The sequence below is a fragment of the Leiobunum rupestre genome, chromosome 3, assembly GCF_980474605.1.
Source record: "Leiobunum rupestre chromosome 3, qqLeiRupe1.1.hap1, whole genome shotgun sequence".
Taxonomy (NCBI): Eukaryota; Metazoa; Arthropoda; class Arachnida; order Opiliones; family Sclerosomatidae; genus Leiobunum; species Leiobunum rupestre.
The window spans coordinates 65133848-65154686 of NC_143386.1; the positions used below are offsets into that span (position 1 = coordinate 65133848).

Sequence of the window (20839 nt, forward strand, 5' to 3'; positions counted from 1 at the left end):
AATGGAATTTCGATCAATTGCAACGTATAATGATCGACTGTCGATCACATATTTTTCGATCAAATGGACCAACACCGTTTGAACACGTATGAAAACGAAACATCGTTTAAAAATATAGTTTTTTTGGCATGTCGCGTACCTCTATTTACGTGATGATAAATATTTACGAGAATACATAGTGATTAAAACCAAATAACAAAACTTAGAGATGCGAATAAATAACGTTTCATACCACCCCGTCTTTATCATGGAATTTCTTTTCGACGATGTTTCTGGCCTCTGGAAGGAAGCCGCCTTGGATGATTCCATGTCCGCGGTCATCATACCAAACCCATGGAGAGCTTGGAAGATGACCCGAGAGGTCTTGACTATGTAGCTTTCTGGTATGGGTTGGTTGTAGGCGGACTGGATCCCTTGATAACCTTCTTATGGGGTACGAGCACTTGATACGGTTGCAGGTTCACTTCTGGTCGGTGTATGATGAGAGTGAGGGGTACCTTGTAGATCATGGGCTTATGCTGAACTACGGGACTGGGAAGGACGAAGATGGCCCGAGGCACCCTGAGGAGGGCGGGTTTGGTCTGGGCAATGGGTTTCGGAGCCTGGATGACGGTTGAAGGGGTATTGAGGACCACCAACTTATCCTTTAAGATATTCCCTTAGAAGCCGATGTTGGCGTGGGGAACATCATGCACTTCTGGTGAGCCTTTAGGCATCTTAATTGTTGGTTGGACCAAGATGGTTGAGAAATGTCGAAGACGGCAGCCGGCAATTCTAAGGCCTGTTCCTGAACAGTGTTCAAGGGTGGGGCCATGTCCAAGGGCATTGGAGCTGCGATCTCAACATCTTGCGGAGCTTAAACGTCGATGAATTTTTGGCACATAACTTGAAGACACATGAAACATAAATAACGAACATCACGGTATCATTACGATAAGGATATAAATTAATTTATTATTACCCTCGCTGCCAACGTCAGGAAAGAGATTAGCCCAATCCTTTTGTTCCTCTTACAATTTCTTCCGTATAACACTAAATTATGTCCACGAGTAGATAAATCGATGATTAGTAACTCAACTGTAATTGACACTTAATATTTATAATACTCTTTCGTTGGATTTTTATTTTAGGAATTGTTTAAATATATACAGAAAACATATAATTTCTGTCCATACATAATGCTTGTAGAGAGAACACACTGCATTCATTCCGTTCACATTAGGATATATAACCTAAGACCATTTACACCTGGACTGCAATGAAGGTAGGCGTTGTTGTTAGGGTAGTGTCGCCGCTACCCCAACGCCACCATCGTTCACTTCGCGCTCCTTTCGTTCATAGCGTCGCCCTCCTCTCCCGACATTTTACTCGGTCGCCCCGCGAGTCGTGACCAATTTTCGCCCGTTATGTACGGCGTCAAGGCTTAAGTGGAAACCACATGGCAAAGTTTATTGAAATTACAACTAAAACCTTTTGGGAACTTGTTGAAGGTATGTTTAATTATGAATTATTAATGTGACGACCACACGTAAAATCGTTTAGGCTGGTTGTTCGAGTATCGACTCTTCAAATCTTTCATTGTAAGGTCTAACCTACCACAAGCCTTGACGCACTTATCACATTTGGCACGTTCCCGTTTTACATTGGGAAACTTAATTAACTTAATATTGTCTTGAATATACCGCTAATCGTTTTTGCATGCACCATTAGAGCACCGAATAGCCGGCATTATTGTTGCCTAGGGCCCTAGGCTTAACCATTTAACGGCCGAGAAGTTGCAGACCACCGAAAAATGATTTAGACCCCCCGCTAGAAATGAAGAGGAACCCTGAGTCCGAGAAAAACAGCGGAAGAGAGCGCGAACCGTTCGCCTCTTAAAGAAGGGGGATAAAAAAGGGGGGTTGCATGTTTGTGGATTACTTTCGCGGATTTTCTCCAGTTGGTGGTGTTTTGTAGCGGACACTCTGAAATCGGAGTTATAACGTTGGCATTATAGGTGTAAAAGGTCTTAGATATAACATAATCCCTCATAAGTATGCCACTGTCCCTCATAAGTATGCCATTACCCGTCATAAGTATGCCACTGTCCCTCATAAAATTATTTATCAGATTGTTTCTTAAATAAATTTCTATCGAATAATTATTCTCGTTACCACGATTAGTCACTGATTAACGAGAACTAATAATTTCCTAAATTCTGTACATCGATTAAAGTCATATGAAACTGATAATGATATAATTGTAATCAGTGACGTAATAAATTTAGTCCAGTCGAAGCTAACTAAAGCTTTGATTGACTTTTAGTATTAACTTGGTTGTATATGACTACTTCTGTTCCACCAACTGAGGAGGTGCGCTAAATATGGCGTTTTTAGGGTGATGTCATTCATACTTCTTAAATTATTTAGAGCGTCCAAGAGTTTTGATCGCTGGGTGATTGAAATTATTCAAGCTATAAAGTTCTAATCGAACGTAAAGAGAGTCGATGGGTAAGTGGAGATTTCGGGCGATTTTAGAGAGTGGTGAAATATTAGAGTTGTAGAAAAAGCATTTCTTATTTCACTAGATTATTATTGTAACGATGGGGTGACGGAATGGTTCGTAAGAGGAGCCGGGTTCAATACCAGACTGGGACATTGGAAGAAAACTCTAAACAACTCCTTCCGCGATCAGTTTCTTAAAAAACTTGTTGAGGTTAACGATACTAGAGGGTTTACGGAGCTGTTGGCTCACGTGGCATGAAGGGCTTGGCACCACCCTCCTACGCATTGTTACCTGGCCACCTAGTTTAAAAGGAATTAAAATTCTTAAGGCGTAGCCAAGAATATTAGCCTAGCTGATTATTTGTATTATTCACAAGTGAGGGTTTTCGAAATTCATTTAGAGCGTGATAATTCCTCAATATGTTATAAAACGTCTTAGAATCCACCTTCATCTTCACTTAGTAGTTTTCAGGAATGGATTGAGTGTAGGCGGACTTGGAACCCTTACTTTAGAAGCTTCATTTGGCGAAGGGCCACGTGGCACTGTTGCAGGCTCACTTCCTTTGGGTGTACCGTAAAGCCAGATCTCATCATGATGAAAGAGCAGACTATAAATTGGCTTTTAGACTGGAACGCGAATATTTCCCATTACACTTGATGGAACAGATCTTTTTTTGAAGGACCTTGAATTTTTATGGATACAACAAATGTGAGTTATTTTCTTAGGGCTTCTACGTCCGCCCCCACTATAGGAAAACATTGGTTTATTAACAAAATAAATTATGTCATTATATTCCATGCACCACTGTCCACAAATTGCTACAACAAAGACACGCGTTGAAATTTAGTTGACAACGGCAAATAAATGCGGTGGGCTCTAATGGGCTGATCATAAACCGGGCTCTAGGTTAGAGCTCTTTCAGGACACCTCCCAAGCTGGCTTTCACTTCGCCAAAGGCTCCTTTCTCTTGACAAATTCCTGTGCCCTATGCTTCACTGTACTTAATATATTGAGTAAATGTAGTCATGTAAAAAATCTTCTTGTACGTCATACTTTGATTGCGAAACACGGAAAAGTAACTAGTAAAGGTTATCGATACATCTTTTAAATATGCAATCAATTAGATACAAGTTGCATGGTTTCCGAATAAAGCCTGGTTTTCACTGGGCTAAAAAACGGCGGTAATTGTTTTACGCAAATAAATTTCCGGCGGGTTTTCCAAGGCTTTTCCGCAACTGGTTTGTAACTGGCGGTTTCGATAGCGCATGGGCTGAGGATTGTATCTTTACTAACACACAGAATCAAAATGGACGCCATAGATAGCTCCACCGATTTTCTTTCATTTCTTTGTTTTTAAAACAACTATTTGCTTGGTCATATAAAAAAAAAAGCGCGAACCTCATCTATGAATAACTCCTGTTGACTACCATTAATTCTTTTTTGTTTAAAAGTCATCGTGAAAAACTTGACTAAATTACAATAACAATGTTTATAAACTAAACGCGTCGCTTTTAGGCCTAACATATTGAATCAAACCGAGAGTAGTTAGCTAGTGACGTCAACGCACGATCTACACTTGGTTGGTTAGCACGTTGCGTTGCGTTTTAAAAATTCGTTAAAACAGAACTTCCATTCCGCGCTTGTTCGCGGAATATCGCAAGCTTTCCGTAAAAAAAAATTTCCGCAAACGTCGCGTAAGGCCAATTCCGCTGTTTTTTAGCCCAGTGAAAACCAGGCTTAACACCCCTTTAATCCATCGACTCATCTCTTCATTTTAAAAATTGTAATTTTATTTTGTAGAGGTAGGCCTATTTACACGAACGTAAATATTTACAGTAATAAATACATATTAAAAAAAAACCACAAATAACGCTATAGGACAGATTTCTAAACAGCGCCGTGTAAAGTCTTCGAGACGCGAGCCACCTTGTTATTGAAGCTCTTCTCGATCACATCCTTGGCCACTTGGAAGGAAGCTGCCTTGGACGCCTCCATGTCCGCGATCATCTTGCCAAAGCCCTCAACAGCTTGGATCTTAGAATCCACCTTCGTGAAAACGGGACCAGAGGTTTTAGCTTTATAGATTTCAGGGATGGGTTGGGAGTAAGCAGACTTTGATCCCTTGACGACCTTCATTTGCGGGATAGCCACGTGATATTGTTGCAGATTCACTTCTGGTCTGTGAACGATGAGAGTGTGGGGCACCTTGTACACCATAGGTTTGTGCTGGACCACGGGACTGGGAATGACGAAGATGGCCTGAGGCACCCTGAAGAGGGCGGGCTTAGTTTGGACGATGGGTTTCGGTGCCTCGATGACCGGCGAAGGGATATTGAGGACTACTTTCTTCTCCTTCAAGATATTCCCCGAGAAGCCGATGTCGGCGTGGGGAACATCGTGCACTTCTGGGGCACCTTTAGGCATCTCGATTGTTGGTTGTACCAGAGACAAGGACGGTTGAGGGATGTCGAAAACGGCAGCTGGCAACTCTAAGGCTTGTTCCTTTACGGTGTTCAGGGGCGGGGCCAAGTCCAAGGGCATTGGAGCTGCGATCTCAACAGCATGCGGAGCTTCAACGTCGATGGATTTTTGGCACAGGATCTGAAGTCACATGAAACATCAATTTCGCACATCACGGTATCAATAAGATAAAGATTTAAATTCATTTATTATTACCATTGCTGCCAACGTCAGGAAAGAGATTAGCCCAAACATTTTGTTTACCGTGAAACTTCTTTCGAAATACTTAGTAAGTTATGTTAATGGGTGGAACGATGGATGATCAATGATTCCGATATGTTTGACACTGGATATTTATACTACTCTTTCGTTTGTTCTTTATTTCCAAGACTTTTTTAAATATAAACCGAAAACCTAAAATTTAGTTTTTGCGAAATAAATGTTTTTATTCCGTTATTATCGCTGTTTATATTTTGTTTTTTTATACTGACTTCTGATAATAAAGATTTTAAGTGCGTACACAAATGCTTGTAGAGAGAACACACTACACTAATCCTGTACATATTAGGATATACAGGGTGTCCCGCAAAAGGAAAATGATAAATAACTGAAAAACATTTGTTGAAAATTTTTAAATTTTTACGGAACATTCCTCGTGCAGGGGGGCAATAACTAGTGTAAATTTGAATGACCTTGATTTGGCTCCAAACAAAAAGTTGTTACTCACCATATTATTAGTTCAAATAGTTTTAATATTACAAAATTTGACCAATCAGAAGCCGATAAATTGAAGTTTTGCGATGAATAATAATGAATTCCTTCCGTGAAATTTCAATTAAAATGTTGAACAACACTAAGAACTCCGTCGTTTAACGAGCTCAATCATGTATCGTAGCTGACGGTCGCATAATTGAACCGTTGTTTTTTATTGGATTTAGTAACCTTAAATAATATTATTTTATTATCAAACACTGAATTCATTAACCTTCAATTTCGCGGCTTCTGATTGGCCAAATTTGGTGTTATCAAAAATATTTGAACCTAGGAGAAACAAACACAGCACCCCACACAAAAAAGACATCAAATTTATTTTTTGATGAACGTGCTGCAATACGTTATCTTCTAGGTAGGTGTGATATCGTTATTAAACCTGCTGATAAGGTAGGTGCTATTGTAGTTTGGAAGAAGGATCTTTACCTCGCCGAAGCCTTCCGTCAGCTTTCTGACCCTGTCTTCTATGAGGAGCTTCAAATTGATCCGACACCTGAGCATCAAAAGCAGATCATTTCTGAAATCAGTGAAATCTAGGAGCAACAAACACAGCAACCCACACAAGGAGAACGCAACCCGTCAAAAGTCATGGATTTTCTCGCGTACATTTTTCATTGGCTAGACGCTTTAGCGCCTGCTGCCGTCGGAAGGGGAAAATTCCGAAATTGTCTTCCCCCCGCCCGTAAGACGTTCAGCGTAAAGGCTCGTGACGCTCGTCCAATGAAATTCGTACACAACCCTTCGTTAGCGTGTTTAAAGGCTAGCTGCGTTCTCCTTGTGTTTGTTTCTCAAAGGTGAAATGATCAAGGAAACAGATCTTCCCCCAATGGCGATTTGTCTTATAGTAGAAAACCACCGGACCTCTGGTTTTTAAATTCTGCCTAAAATCCAAAATGGTATAGAGTACATTTCGAGTGTTCTAAACGGAGAAATGCAGCCTTTTGTGACTTCTCTTCCGAGATACATTAAAGATACTAGTGATGCTCTCCGCCGTTTCTCTTATTTCTCTTTCATTGGATATCAAATCTTTATACACGGTTATTCCCGACTCTGATGGACTTCGCGCCCTTCAGCATTTTTTTGACCAGAGAACCGACAAATACCCTACCACCGGAACTCTCGTTCGTCTCGCGGAGCTGGTGTTGACATTGAACACTTTCTCTTTTGATGGCAAGTTCTACAGACAGGTTAGCGGGGTTGCTATGGGAACTAAGATGGGTCCTAGTTTTGAGAATTTATTTGTTGGTTGGGTCGAGGAGCGCTTCTTTTCAGGTTATGCTGGTCCCATTCCGGAATTTTATGGTCGTTTCATCGATGACGTCACACAGTTTGCCTCTTGTAGTCGTCATGACCTTGACACGTTCCTTACTGCCTATTGTGCCATGCATCCTTCTCTGGAATTCACTCTTTTCGTCTCTGAAACTAAGGTTGTTTTTTTGGATTTACCTATTTCTGGTGATGGCGTTTCAACCCGTTGTATCGCGAGCCAACTGATTCACGTTCAAATCTTTTGCCGACTTCTTCCCATCCTCGGCACACCACTAATGCTATTCCTTATTCCCAGTTTCTCCGTTTACGTAGAATTTGCTCTTCAGATGACGACTTTAATAAAAAAGGCTGCCGAGATGCCGGACACTTTCTCTGCAAGGGGTTTCTCTGATACGGTCTCGCAGTTGGCCATTAACAGGGTTTCCACTGTTTCCCGGAATGAGGCCCTTGCCATCAACCCAAAGAAGTCTACAAATGAGAGGCCATCTGTAGTTCTAACGTACCATCCTCAGATGTGTCGGATCGAGACTGTCATTCGCAAACATTACCACCTTCTACAACTGGACCCCGACACAAGCAATATTTTTACTGAACCTCCAAGACTTAGCTACCGTCGTGATAATATCCCGCATTCTCTCCTCGTTGCTGGGCCAAGATTCTCGCGTGACTGATGAGGGTACTAAAGAATGCAACACTTGCGCGTTTGTGTCGTCTGACCTTACCGTCCGTGGTCCAAGGCGTGATTTCCCCATCAAGGGGTCTTTCAGCTGCACGACTGCCAATCTAATCTACGCTCTCAGCTGCAAGGTTTTCAATATTCTTCACATTGGTGAGACGCAGAGGCGGCTCGCTGATCGTTTCAGAAAACATCTCGACGACATTAGAAAGTCTGCAGATAATAACTACATCAATGATCACTTTAACAACACGCATACAATCAATGACGTCTCCATTCGCGTCTTGCGTACAACTAATTTATCCACCAAGCAGAGCAGAGGCGTACTGAAGAAAATCGTTTAATTTTTAATTTGGGTACTGAGTTTCCCTCCGGTTTAAATGATGAGTTGGTTTTTAGGTAGTTCGTTTTTCCTGTTAGGTTTTTCGCGTGCGGTCATCCCGGTGGCGTGTTTTTCCCGCTAGCGTTCGACATTTTAACGTTTTCGTCTCTTTCGATCGGCAGTGGTTTTTTGGTCGCTGGTTTGGAGTTTTGTTTGCAAGCATTTGATGGTTTTTTGGTCTCCGGCCCCTTTTTGGTATTTGCCTTCCCCCTTCTGTTTTACCCCGTTCCCCTTTTTAACATCAAACTTATTGTAAACATCCTCCTTTTTGACAGTCCTTTTTTGTAGGTTTATTATTGTGTGTCACGTGGTCATTTTCGCGTGTTTTAATTTTTAAATCATTCCTTTAATTAGTCTTAAATTTTAACTTCACCCTGAAGGCCTATCGGCCGAAGTACCACGTATCGGTTTAACTTATTAAATAAATATATTTTAGTTTCCCCAAACGTTGTTGGTCTTTTTTACCTCTTCAACCGTGTCCACACAAGTAGAACGCAACCCGTCAACAGTCGTGCAATTTCTTTCGTACAGTTTTCATTGGCTAGACGCTTTAGCGCCTGCTGCCGTCGGAAGGGGAAAATTCGGAAATTGTCTTCCCCCCGCCCGTAAAACGTTCAGCGTAAAGGCTCGTCCAATGAAATTTGTACACAACACTGCGTTAGCATGTTTAAGGCTAGCTGCGTTTTTCTTGTGTTTGTTGCTCCTAGTTTGGACTAATAATATGGCGTTCTAATTGGAACCAAATCCGTGAACCAAACGTTTATCAAAATAGTTTTTGACTGACCTTGAACCATGTCTTCAAAGTCATTCAATTTTACACTAATACATTTCCCCGTGCACGAGGAATGTTCCATAGAATATTAAAAAATTTCATTTTCCGGAACACCTTGTATATCTTAATATGAACAGGATGAGTGTAGTGTGTTCTCTCTACAAGCATTTGTGTACGAAAACCGGAATAAAATCATTTTTTTCGTAAAAAATGGAAATAATAAATTATAGGTTTGCGGTTTATATTTAAAAAAGTCTTGGAAAAAAGAACCAACGAAGGAGTAGTATAAATATGCAGTGTCAAACCCAACTATATCATTAATTTCCAGGCAATCTAGCCATTAACCGAACTTACTAGGTATAACGGAAAAAGTTGTATGAGGAACAAAATGATTGGGCTAATCTCTCTCCTGACGTTGACAGCAATGGTAATATTAAATAAAATAATATCTTTGTTCGTTATTGATCTTGCACGTGACTTCAGGTTCTGTGTCAAAAACCCATCGACGTTGAAGCTCCGCATGATGTTGAGATCGCAGCTCCAATGCCCTTGGACGTGGCCCCGCCCTTGAACACTGTTCAGGAACAGCCCTTAGAGTTGCCGGCTGCCATTTTCGACATTCCTCAACCGTCCTTGTCTCTGGTACAACCAACTATCGAGATGCCTAAAGGCGCCCCAGAAGTGCACGATGTTCCCCACGCCGAAATCGGCTTCTCGGGGAATATCTTGAAGGAGAAGAAAGTAGTCCTCAACATCCCTTCGCCGGTCATCGAGGCACCAAAACCCATCGTCCAAACTAAGCCCGCCCTCTTCAGGGTGCCTCAGGCCATCTTCGTCATTCCCAGTCCCGTGGTCCAGCACAAACCCATGGTGTACAAGGTGCCCCACACTCTTATCGTTCACAGACCAGAAGTGAACCTGCAAAAATATCACGTGGCTATCCCACAAATGAAGGTCGTCAAGGGATCAAAGTCTGCTTACTCCCAACCCATCCCTGAAATCTATAAAGCTAAAACCTCTGGTCCAGTTTCCACGAAGGTGGATTCTAAGATCCAAGCTGTTCAGGGCTTTGGTGAGATGATCGCGGACATGGAGGCGTCCAAGGCAGCTTCCTTCCAAGTGGCCAAGGATGTGATCGAGAAGAGCTTCAATAACAAGGTGGCTCGCGTCTCGAAGACTTTACACGGCGCTATTTAGAAATCGGTCCTGTAGCGTTATTTTTTTAAAATCTGTATTTATTACTGTTATATTTACGTTCATGTAAATAGGCCTACCTGTACAAAATAAAATTGCAATTTTTAAAATGAAGAGTTGAGTCGATGGTTTGACGGGGTGTTATTCTGAAACCGAGTTTCGCAATCAAAGTATGACGTACAAGAAGATTGTATACATTGCATTTATTTGTACTTATTGTATCCCAGTCCCGCGCTTCCATGTCTAACAACACTTAATATCTTTTTTTATTCGGGATTGTAACGTGCGGAACAAATTCATTCCGCTCGTCCACCTGATTAATTAGGGCGAGATATATGTAACGGCTACGCCAACGGGGGGATACGTGGGGACAGGGGTGGAGACACCCGTGGCGGAAGTAATCCGACCACCCGTTACACTTAATATCTAAGCCTACAATTGAAAATATACGATATAGCAGACTATATTTTCATTTCGTTAGCTCACGGTAGATGGCGGTAGCGTTACCCAGCGTCCATCGAGAATCTTCTCTCCTCTTAAGGGGGTGGAACTTTCTACGAGAAAGAAACTTATCCCCCACGCTTTTGTCAGGCATTTGCGCTTCCAGAATTTCCGGCTCTGTAGTAACTTCTCCTAATCTAATTCTGGCTACACGTATAATTTTTACTTTCACTTTTTTTTAATGTAATAAGAGCCCCCTTACCCCTATATTGTAGTTTCTTATAATGCATTTAGGTTTTTAATAATGTATTAGTCTTATAAATTTCCAAATTATCTTAAATTATGTTGAAAGTCTACAACTAGTCTTTAGGACTGCGAGATGCTGATAAAAGGTTTGGCTTGCTTTGACTAGACAACGATATTTCACTTCACAAATACTGCCAAACATTCGTCTACTATATTCTTGTAGAAAATCGGGTTTTGGTATGTCGATTTCTATTTTTTTACAGGTTCTGGAGAGCTATTTTTCTTAAATATCACCGACTGAAAAATGATATTTAATTCGTGGTAATTGTGTTTGAATTGGGAGTTCTAAACGCGCCTTAGATTTAGTTGAATGACGACAAGGTTTTGTTTTAAAGTTAAGTTATATTTATTTTGGCGTGGTCTTAAGGTTTGGACCACTCTAAAATACTTCGTTCTCAGAGCGAGAAAAGTTTTCAAAGTGAAGAATTTTTACAATACAATATAAAGGAAGCCTCGGTTTTGACGTCAATGACTCAGTGCAGGGGCTCCTCGGACGTGATGGAAAGTTTGGGAAATAGACCAAGCGAACGACCTAATCCCTTGATGGGTTGTTACATTTGACATGCAGTAACACGTATACAATGAATATATTCTTGGATGAGTTTTACAAAGGATTATTTCCAACGGTTATTTTCAAGTTAAAATACTAATATTTTACAAAGATTAGTTTAGAAAGCTTTTAGTTATATTTTACATTCTATGTTTTCCTATAAACTTATACAAAATTAGTTATTTTATCTTATTACTATACATAAAATAACATTTACGAAATTAACATTAACTTCTTTAATTAATAAAATATTATATAGATTTTTAACAATGCTACTGTAACAATCAAGAAAGAAAAAGGTTTCGTACTGCGACATTACTGGATTTACAAAGAAAAACAGCTGTCATTGGACTAGTGCCATATATTTGTCTAACCAAAGAATTTAGACCCCAGGAATGGAAACTGCAGCTCTATCTAGTATAATTTGCTTGTCTCTAGCCTCCAAAGGCAAACCTAGGTTGACGGTCTTATTTCCGGTTCTATTGATTCGCCTAGCCGGAAGCTCACCCGTCAACTCGAGAGCCGATTCGGTTTTTCTTTCGATTCCTGGGGTCTATATTCTTTGGTCTAACTCATGAGACTGTGGGGACCAGATAATTTTTTGGGGTTCTTGAATTTCATCTTCCGTGAATTGCCCATTTGCTCCCAAAAATGGAGGAATATTTAGTTTCACATTTTTGTTAATCGAATCTAGCAGGTCTTGTATCTTGAAACCCTTGTCTGCCATAACAGAGTCATTTTCAGAAAAATCCAGCGCAAGAAATCCACTTCTTCTTGTAATTTCTTTGTCAGATATTCAACCGGTGTGAAGACTCGACACAAATGTCACATAACCATTAGGGCTAATCCCCACTAATCCTTTAAAAGTGTTTGTAGACTTATAGTAAGATTATGTACCAGACTGTATGACAAAAGACTGAGAGCTTTCACATTTTATTTCCGTCGCGTTGATCAGCACCCGAGTTGATGGATAAGCTTCTTTAAACGAAGCAGGCATGTACTGATCGAAATACTCCCGAGTTGGCCAAAGAAATATTTGGGAAAGTTGTAAGTACATAAAGTTTATCCAAGTGATAAATGTGTTACTAATAGTTGACATGGATACTCCAAATCTCTTAGCCAAATCTCTTTCAAAAAGGCCGAGGTGAAGTTTCATTAATACCATAAGAAATTGGTTAGGGGTTGATAATTTTCTGTTCCGCCCTCTTTTAATACCTACGGATGTACTGTCGTTTGAAATTTTGTTTTATTTCCATGATTGCTTCGATGTGTAGTACCACAATTTTATGTTTTCACCATTTTCTCCTGGTTTAAAAAAACTGTGTAAAGAAATAAGTCTCGAATAAGTTGGCATTCCTGTGTTGAAATTTACATCATCGTTCCGTTCTCTCAAAGAGTCCATCCTAGTTATGGGCTTAAGTTCATTTGCTTAATCTTCATTCGTGGTCTGTAAAATTTTCAGTTTCACATCATTCACTAATGAGACTCCTTTTAATGAGAAAATTTCCTTCTTTAAGCTACTAATTTCATCATTTTGCTTTTCAATAGTGCGAGTTAAGTTTTTAATTTCTTCACCTAACTTCACACTAGCATCTTTCACAATTGAAATTTCTTCCTCTCTCTCTGTGATTGCAAGTGTTAAATTAGCGATTCTCCCATCGAGTAACTTGATTTGCGCTTCTCTTTCCTCCAACGCGGTATCTTTGAGCTTTATTTACTGTCTAAGTTCATCATCACTTTTTTCTGTCTAAATACTGACATCCACTTCCATCGGTGCATTTCTAACAAAATCACCTACTCTACGTTCTTCATCAGTGTTTTATTCTAACTTATTCTAATTGAAGATGCTTAAGTTGGGAATATAAAGATAGTTTAATACTGGAAATGATATGACTAAGATAATTACACAAGTGGTGACATTGGAGGCTGGATGAGAAGTGCTGTGTAATCCCCTTGCTCTTAAGGCATTCCTTTTCTACCCCCCTCTTCGGGTGGATGGATGCATGCTTTTTATGGTATTTTTACATATACAACAATCAGATTCTACATTACGTAAAACGACTATGCATGGTTCTTCGTCAATACTATTAGGGTCTTCCGAAGATATGACATCATGACATTTAGTCTATGATTTTAGAGTAGGTTCAGCGCGGTTAAGAGTTCTTCTTTTCTTTACCTCATTATCTGTATTCCATTTGAATACTGTTACTTACTGTAGGGGCAGCATAGTTCTTAAGATGTTTGTGGCCATTAGCCATGTTTGGCCAATAATCTTTTTCGGTGAAGTGTAAAGAGCAAACTTTATCAATTGGAAACTTTTGAAAAGATACCTAGAATAACTAGGCTTAGGTAGGATAATTGATTCAAATCAACTTTTAATTTATTTAAAATAACGTTCTTACTTTAGAAATCACTCCATCAGATACATTTTTGTATCCTCGCTGTGTACACTCAGGAACACAACAGTGGGTTGGCATTATTAATTGATATTAAGTTGTACTACTCTGACAATTATTAATCTACTATTACGCTCGTTCAAGAAGGACGACTGTTTAATGGCGGACGCGTTCCTAAAAGTCGACTTTCCCTCACAGCTAGTCCTAGTTCTCAAAAGTACCGCTAGAGGCGCTTAAATTTAAAAAAACTTCTATAAGAGACCTTGTAAAAAAATTATCTTGGTCGGAGTAGTGGCGTATTTATTTGATACAAACGCACTTTGCCTGGGCCTACTTGAAATTTTGGTAGGGGCCTCCAAAATTTAATACATGGGCTTCCAAATTATTTAATATCAGAAAATTTTGAAATTTAATTGTTGGCGAAATAAATTAGTTATTTATTAGTTTTCCAATATTCAATGCGAGTGATTCGCTTAACGACACCGCTGTTTTTATTCCTTTCCAAGGTACGAGTAACTTTTCTTTGACAGTAGTTTATTTCATAGTTTTAATTTCTGGCGAGCGCTACTATATCCAAATTGTATCTTACTTACTTTACTTACGTCGTTAGTGTTTCTATGTACATTCTGATGTAAGGGATGTACATTCGAACGTAAATTGATAGACTTGAATTCAGTCGTAGAAAAAAGTAAATAACCACTCATTTGTTAAGTGTTATTAGTTATAATTTTTCGTCGCGTAGTCGGCCAAACGAGCAGTCGGCCAAACGAGCAGTCGGTCAAATGAGCAGTCGGTCAAATGAGCAGTCGGTTAAATGAGCAGTCGGTCAAATGAGCAGTCGGTCAGATGAGTAGTCGGCCAAACGAGCAGTCGGCGGCCAAATGGACTGCTCATTTGGCCGAATAGAATTTCGGCTAAAAGAGTAGTCGGTCAAATGAGTAGTCGGCCAAACGAGCAGTCGGCCAAATGGACTGCTCATTTGGCCGACCAGAATTTCGGCTAAAAGAGTAGTCGGCCAAATGAGTAGTCAGCCTAATGAGTAGTAAGCCATATGGTCTGCTCATTTGGCCGACCGAAAAGTCGACCAAATGAGCTGTCCGCCAAATGGGCATTCGGACATATGAGCAGTCGCCCAAATGAAAAGTCGGTCAAATGAGGAGTCGGCCAAATGAGGAGTCGCCACAAATGCACCCCACCCGAATTCTCTTGTGGATGAGAGTTGCCTCTATATAACGATGGTGGCGTTGGGGTAGCGGCGACACTAGCTTAACAACAACGTCTACCTTCATTGCAGTCCAGGAGTAAATGATCTTAGAAAGAACAGACATGTAGTGCCACCTAAATGTTAAGTTGTCACCAGGTGGCGCTATCGTCTCAAATCTTGTAATTTTGAAATCCTCTAACCCAAAACAAAGCCCAATATGTGTTATATAGATAGATACGCTGTAGATTTTGGGCCACAAATTTGATCTGTCAGCACACTGTGCATACCTCGAGGAAAATTATTAACCAAGAAGTTAGCGTATGAGTTTGCCCGTTTAATCAGTGTAACTACATAGTGAGTCAATTTATTGACTATATGTAAATTGATTTTCTATATGGAAAGCGAAAAATAAAAATATTTAACCATGAACAAAACCTCAAATTTATATTGTAGGAAAGAAGAGTAAATCAGTAACAAGTTAGCAAGCCAAAATATACCTCTCCTCAGAAAAGATTCAAATTTTTGGTCAGTAAGACCTCGGGTATAAAAGAAGTCGTTAAACGTCTAGGAACAGCATTTTATCAGCGGTGGTATCCCCCCCCCCATTAGGTTTCTTTTTTGCCTAATTTATTGTTCAAAAGTGATCGCGAAAATGTCCTCTGTTAGTCTAATGGTCTTAGCAATCGTGGTGTCGATATTCGCCATGGTCAATGCCGAAGCCGTTCAATTCACTGATTGTGGTAAGTTGCTGCGGTTGTAAATCAGTTGTAGTGGGTTAAGATAGGGCAGTTAATACATTTATTTGTTCGTAGGAAACGGAAGTCTGATGAAGCTGGTCGTGACTCCTTGCGACAGCGAACCTTGCGTCTTCAAACACGGCTCCACCATCAAGCTTCAAGCTGTCATCCGTGCTCGTAATTTCGATTAATTTCTTTGGGCAACTTGACCACGCTTGAATCTTATCTCATTCGTTTCCTCGCAGTTTTCGGTGCTCGTTCGGCGACCACCTCCATAACCGGCAACTTGCGTGGTCGCGAGATGGCCTTCCCCAAGGACAACGAGGACATCTGCTTGGGCAAGATCAAACCCGCCTGTCCCGTCAAGCCAGGGAACATCTACACCTACACATCCACCTTCCACATCCACAAGATGATCCCCGCCGTGAGTGCCTTCAATCAGTTTCAAGCTATCCGTAATTAATTAATATTAATCGCTTAATCACGAGATTGTTTTGGCCATCTTGTAGCAACTGATGGAAGTCACCTACAAGGGTGTGAACGAAGTCGGGAAAAGTTTGGCTTGCGCTCGTCTCAAGGTTCGCATCACGAAGGCTTAAATGATTGATAGTGTTGTAAATATGTTTTATCATATATTGTATTTTAGTGTACAATAAAACTGTCATTTTTACCACTTAAATATTTGGGTTTCACTTGGCAAACCAAGTTACTGGTAATTTTCACTTTTGGTGTATGAAAGAAGAATTAAAGGTGTTGTCGACAGCGCAGGTTTGGCGACTGGCGCGTAGAGCCTCCGTTTCAAACTAAAAATATTGCCCCATAAGATTATCTTTAAATTCATTACTTACTGTCAAAATGTGCTATTCGCAGTGGTTCGTTGTTATGTGTTTATTAAATTGACTTGTCCTCCCATTTAAAAACACTTAGCGTCGCGGGCTTCGTGAGACACTAGGGTTCGATTTAAAAAAACACAGCCCAAAAAACCCCATGGGTTTTTTTTTGGGTATTACCCACTTTAAAAAACCCACTTAAAAACCCACATTCAAAGTTTTGAATTTTAAAAAACACGAGTGGAAAATTTTTAGATGTTTATTATTTTAGACATCTAAAAATATTCTTACAACTTGTTAAGAACTTAAAGACTAACTTACTAAGAGTAGGATTATTATTACTTTTATTATCTAAACAACCTTATATCTAAATCTTTATAGAATAATGGCACTGTGACGTCCTAGTACGTCACCCATGCTCTTCCTATAGATAAAAAATTTGCGACCAAATTGCTACTACTCTTAGACTCTTAGCCTATTACCAGTGTTTTGGTTTAGCGCGGAATTATCGATAGACTTTAACAAGTTTCATTGCCTTTTCACATGTAAAATTGAAAATTAAATTGTTTCTTGAAAATATAATATATTTTCAAGAAAAAATATATTTAATAAACATAATATATTTAATAAATATAATATATTTAATAAACATAATATATTTAATAAATATAATATATTTAAAAAACATAATATATTTAATAAACATAATATATTTAATAAACATAATATATTTAATAAACATAATATATTTAATAAACATAATATATTTAATAAACATAATATATTTAATAAACATAAAATATTTAATAAACATAAAATATTTAATAAACATAATATATGTAAGAAACATAATATATTTAATAAACATAATATATGTAAGAAACATAAAATATTTAATAAACATAATATATTTAAGAAACATAAAATATTTAATAAACATAATATACTTAATAAACATAATATATTTAATAAATATAATATATTTAATAAACATAATATATTTAATAAATATAATATATTTAATAAACATAATATATTTAATAAATATAATATATTTAATAAACATAATATATTTAATAAATATAATATATTTAATAAACATAATATATTTAATAAACATAATATATGTAAGAAACATAATATATTTAATAAACATAATATATTTAAGAAACATAATATATTTAATAAACATAAAATATTTAATAAACATAAAATATTTAATAAACATAATATACTTAATAAACATAATATATTTAATAAATATAATATATTTAATAAACATAATATATTTAATAAATATAATATATTTAATAAACATAATATATTTAATAAACATAATATATTTAATAAATATAATATATTTAATAAATATAATATATTTAATAAACATAAAATATTTAATAAACATAAAATATTTAATAAACATAATATATTTAAGAAACATAATATATTTAAGAAACATAATATATTTAAGAAACATAATATATTTAATAAATATAATATATTTAAAAAACATAATATATTTAATAAACATAATATATTTAATAAACATAATATATTTAATAAACATAATATATTTAATAAACATAATATATTTAATAAACATAATATATTTAATAAACATAAAATATTTAATAAACATAAAATATTTAATAAACATAATATATTTAATAAACATAAAATATTTAATAAACATAATATATGTAAGAAACAAAATATATTTAATAAACATAATATATGTAAGAAACATAATATATTTAATAAACATAAAATATTTAATAAACATAAAATATTTAATAAACATAATATATTTAATAAACATAAAATATTTAATAAACATAATATATGTAAGAAACATAATATATTTAATAAACATAATATATGTAAGAAACATAAAATATTTAATAAACATAATATATTTAAGAAACATAAAATATTTAATAAACATAATATACTTAATAAACATAATATATTTAATAAATATAATATATTTAATAAACATAATATATTTAATAAATATAATATATTTAATAAACATAATATATTTAATAAATATAATATATTTAATAAACATAATATATTTAATAAATATAATATATTTAATAAACATAATATATTTAATAAACATAATATATGTAAGAAACATAATATATTTAATAAACATAATATATTTAATAAACATAAAATATTTAATAAACATAAAATATTTAATAAACATAATATACTTAATAAACATAATATATTTAATAAATATAATATATTTAATAAACATAATATATTTAATAAATATAATATATTTAATAAACATAATATATTTAATAAATATAATATATTTAATAAACATAATATATTTAATAAATATAATATATTTAATAAACATAATATATTTAATAAATATAATATATTTAATAAATATAATATATTTAATAAACATAAAATATTTAATAAACATAAAATATTTAATAAACATAATATATTTAAGAAACATAATATATTTAAGAAACATAATATATTTAAGAAACATAATATATTTAAGAAACATAATATATTTAATAAACATAATATATTTAATAAACATAATATATTTAATAAACATAAAATATTTAATAAACATAAAATATTTAATAAACATAATATATTTAATAAACATAATATATTTAATAAACATAATATATTTAATAAACATAAAATATTTAATAAACATAAAATATTTAATAAACATAATATATTTAATAAACATAATATATTTAATAAACATAATATATGTAAGAAACATAATATATTTAATAAACATAATATATTTAAGAAACATAAAATATTTAATAAACATAATATACTTAATAAACATAATATATTTAATAAATATAATATATTTAATAAACATAATATATTTAATAAATATAATATATTTAATAAACATAATATATTTAATAAATATAATATATTTAATAAATATAATATATTTAATAAACATAAAATATTTAATAAACATAAAATATTTAATAAACATAATATATTTAAGAAACATAATATATTTAAGAAACATAATATATTTAAGAAACATAATATATTTAAGAAACATAATATATTTAATAAACATAATATATTTAATAAACATAATATATTTAATAAACATAAAATATTTAATAAACATAAAATATTTAATAAACATAATATATTTAATAAACATAATATATTTAATAAACATAATATATTTAATAAACATAAAATATTTAATAAACATAAAATATTTAATAAACATAATATATTTAATAAACATAATATATTTAATAAACATAATATATGTAAGAAACATAATATATTTAATAAACATAATATATTTAAGAAACATAAAATATTTAATAAACATAATATACTTAATAAACATAATATATTTAATAAATATAATATATTTAATAAACATAATATATTTAATAAATATAATATATTTAATAAACATAATTTATTTAATAAATATAATATATTTAATAAACATAATATATTTAATAAATATAATATATTTAATAAATATAATATGTTTAATAAACATAAAATATTTAATAAACATAAAATATTTAATAAACATAAAATATTTAATAAACATAATATATTTAAGAAACATAATATATTTAATAAACATAATATATTTAAGAAACATAATATATTTAATAAACATAAAATATTTAATAAACATAAAATATTTAATAAACATAATATATTTAATAAACATAATATATTTAATAAACATAATATATTTAATAAACATAATATATGTAAGAAACATAATATATTTAATAAACATAATATATTTAAGAAACATAATATATTTAATAAACATAAAATATTTAATAAACATAAAATATTTAATAAACATAATATACTTAATAAACATAATATATTTAATAAATATAATATATTTAATAAACATAATATATTTAATAAATATAATATATTTAATAAACATAATATATTTAATAAATATAATATATTTAATAAACATAATATATTTAATAAATATAATATATTTAATAAATATAATATATTTAATAAACATAAAATATTTAATAAACATAAAATATTTAATAAACATAATATATTTAAGAAACATAATATATTTAATAAACATAATATATTTAAGAAACATAATATATTTAAGAAACATAATATATTTAATAAACATAAAATATTTAATAAACATAAAATATTTAATAAAAATAATATATTTAATAAACATAATATATTTAATAAACATAATATATGTAAGAAACATAATATATTTAATAAACATAATATATTTAAGAAACATAATATATTTAATAAACATAAAATATTTAATAAACATAAAATATTTAATAAACATAATATAC

At 33.8% G+C, this 20839-nt stretch overlaps 3 protein-coding genes across 6 annotated transcripts in view; 2 read left to right on the plus strand and 1 right to left on the minus strand.

Moving 5' to 3' along the window:
* Nucleotides 1–4371: 4371 nt before the first annotated feature.
* LOC149954293 (uncharacterized) lies at nucleotides 4372–5197 on the minus strand. Its single transcript, XM_090169876.1, has 2 exons — nucleotides 5161–5197; nucleotides 4372–5085 (listed from the first exon to the last, which is right to left on the minus strand). The coding sequence occupies exons 1-2, from the start codon at nucleotides 5161–5163 to the stop codon at nucleotides 4372–4374; spliced, it is 717 nt and encodes a 238-aa protein (XP_090026002.1). The 5' UTR covers nucleotides 5164–5197.
* Nucleotides 5198–8409: 3212 nt separating this feature from the next.
* Nucleotides 8410–20839, plus strand: part of LOC149954294 (uncharacterized) — a 92153-nt gene continuing 79723 nt past the window's right edge. Inside the window, exons 1-3 of one of the 4 annotated variants that reach the window (XM_090170320.1) lie at nucleotides 8410–8449; nucleotides 9143–9241; nucleotides 9298–10118. In XM_090170320.1, the coding sequence (XP_090026446.1) occupies nucleotides 9191–9241; nucleotides 9298–10011 (765 nt within the window). In that variant the 5' untranslated portion in view covers nucleotides 8410–8449; nucleotides 9143–9190 and the 3' untranslated portion in view covers nucleotides 10012–10118. Of the gene's footprint in view, nucleotides 8450–9139; nucleotides 9242–9297; nucleotides 10119–20839 lie in introns of those variants that run through there. The other 3 variants (XM_090170321.1, XM_090170319.1, XR_016480105.1) reach the window with 3 other exon arrangements.
* LOC149954295 (mite group 2 allergen-like Ixo r 2) lies at nucleotides 15561–16311 on the plus strand. The gene is made up of 4 exons (XM_090170316.1): nucleotides 15561–15645; nucleotides 15718–15819; nucleotides 15888–16066; nucleotides 16152–16311. The coding sequence occupies exons 1-4, from the start codon at nucleotides 15576–15578 to the stop codon at nucleotides 16239–16241; spliced, it is 441 nt and encodes a 146-aa protein (XP_090026442.1). The 5' UTR covers nucleotides 15561–15575; the 3' UTR covers nucleotides 16242–16311.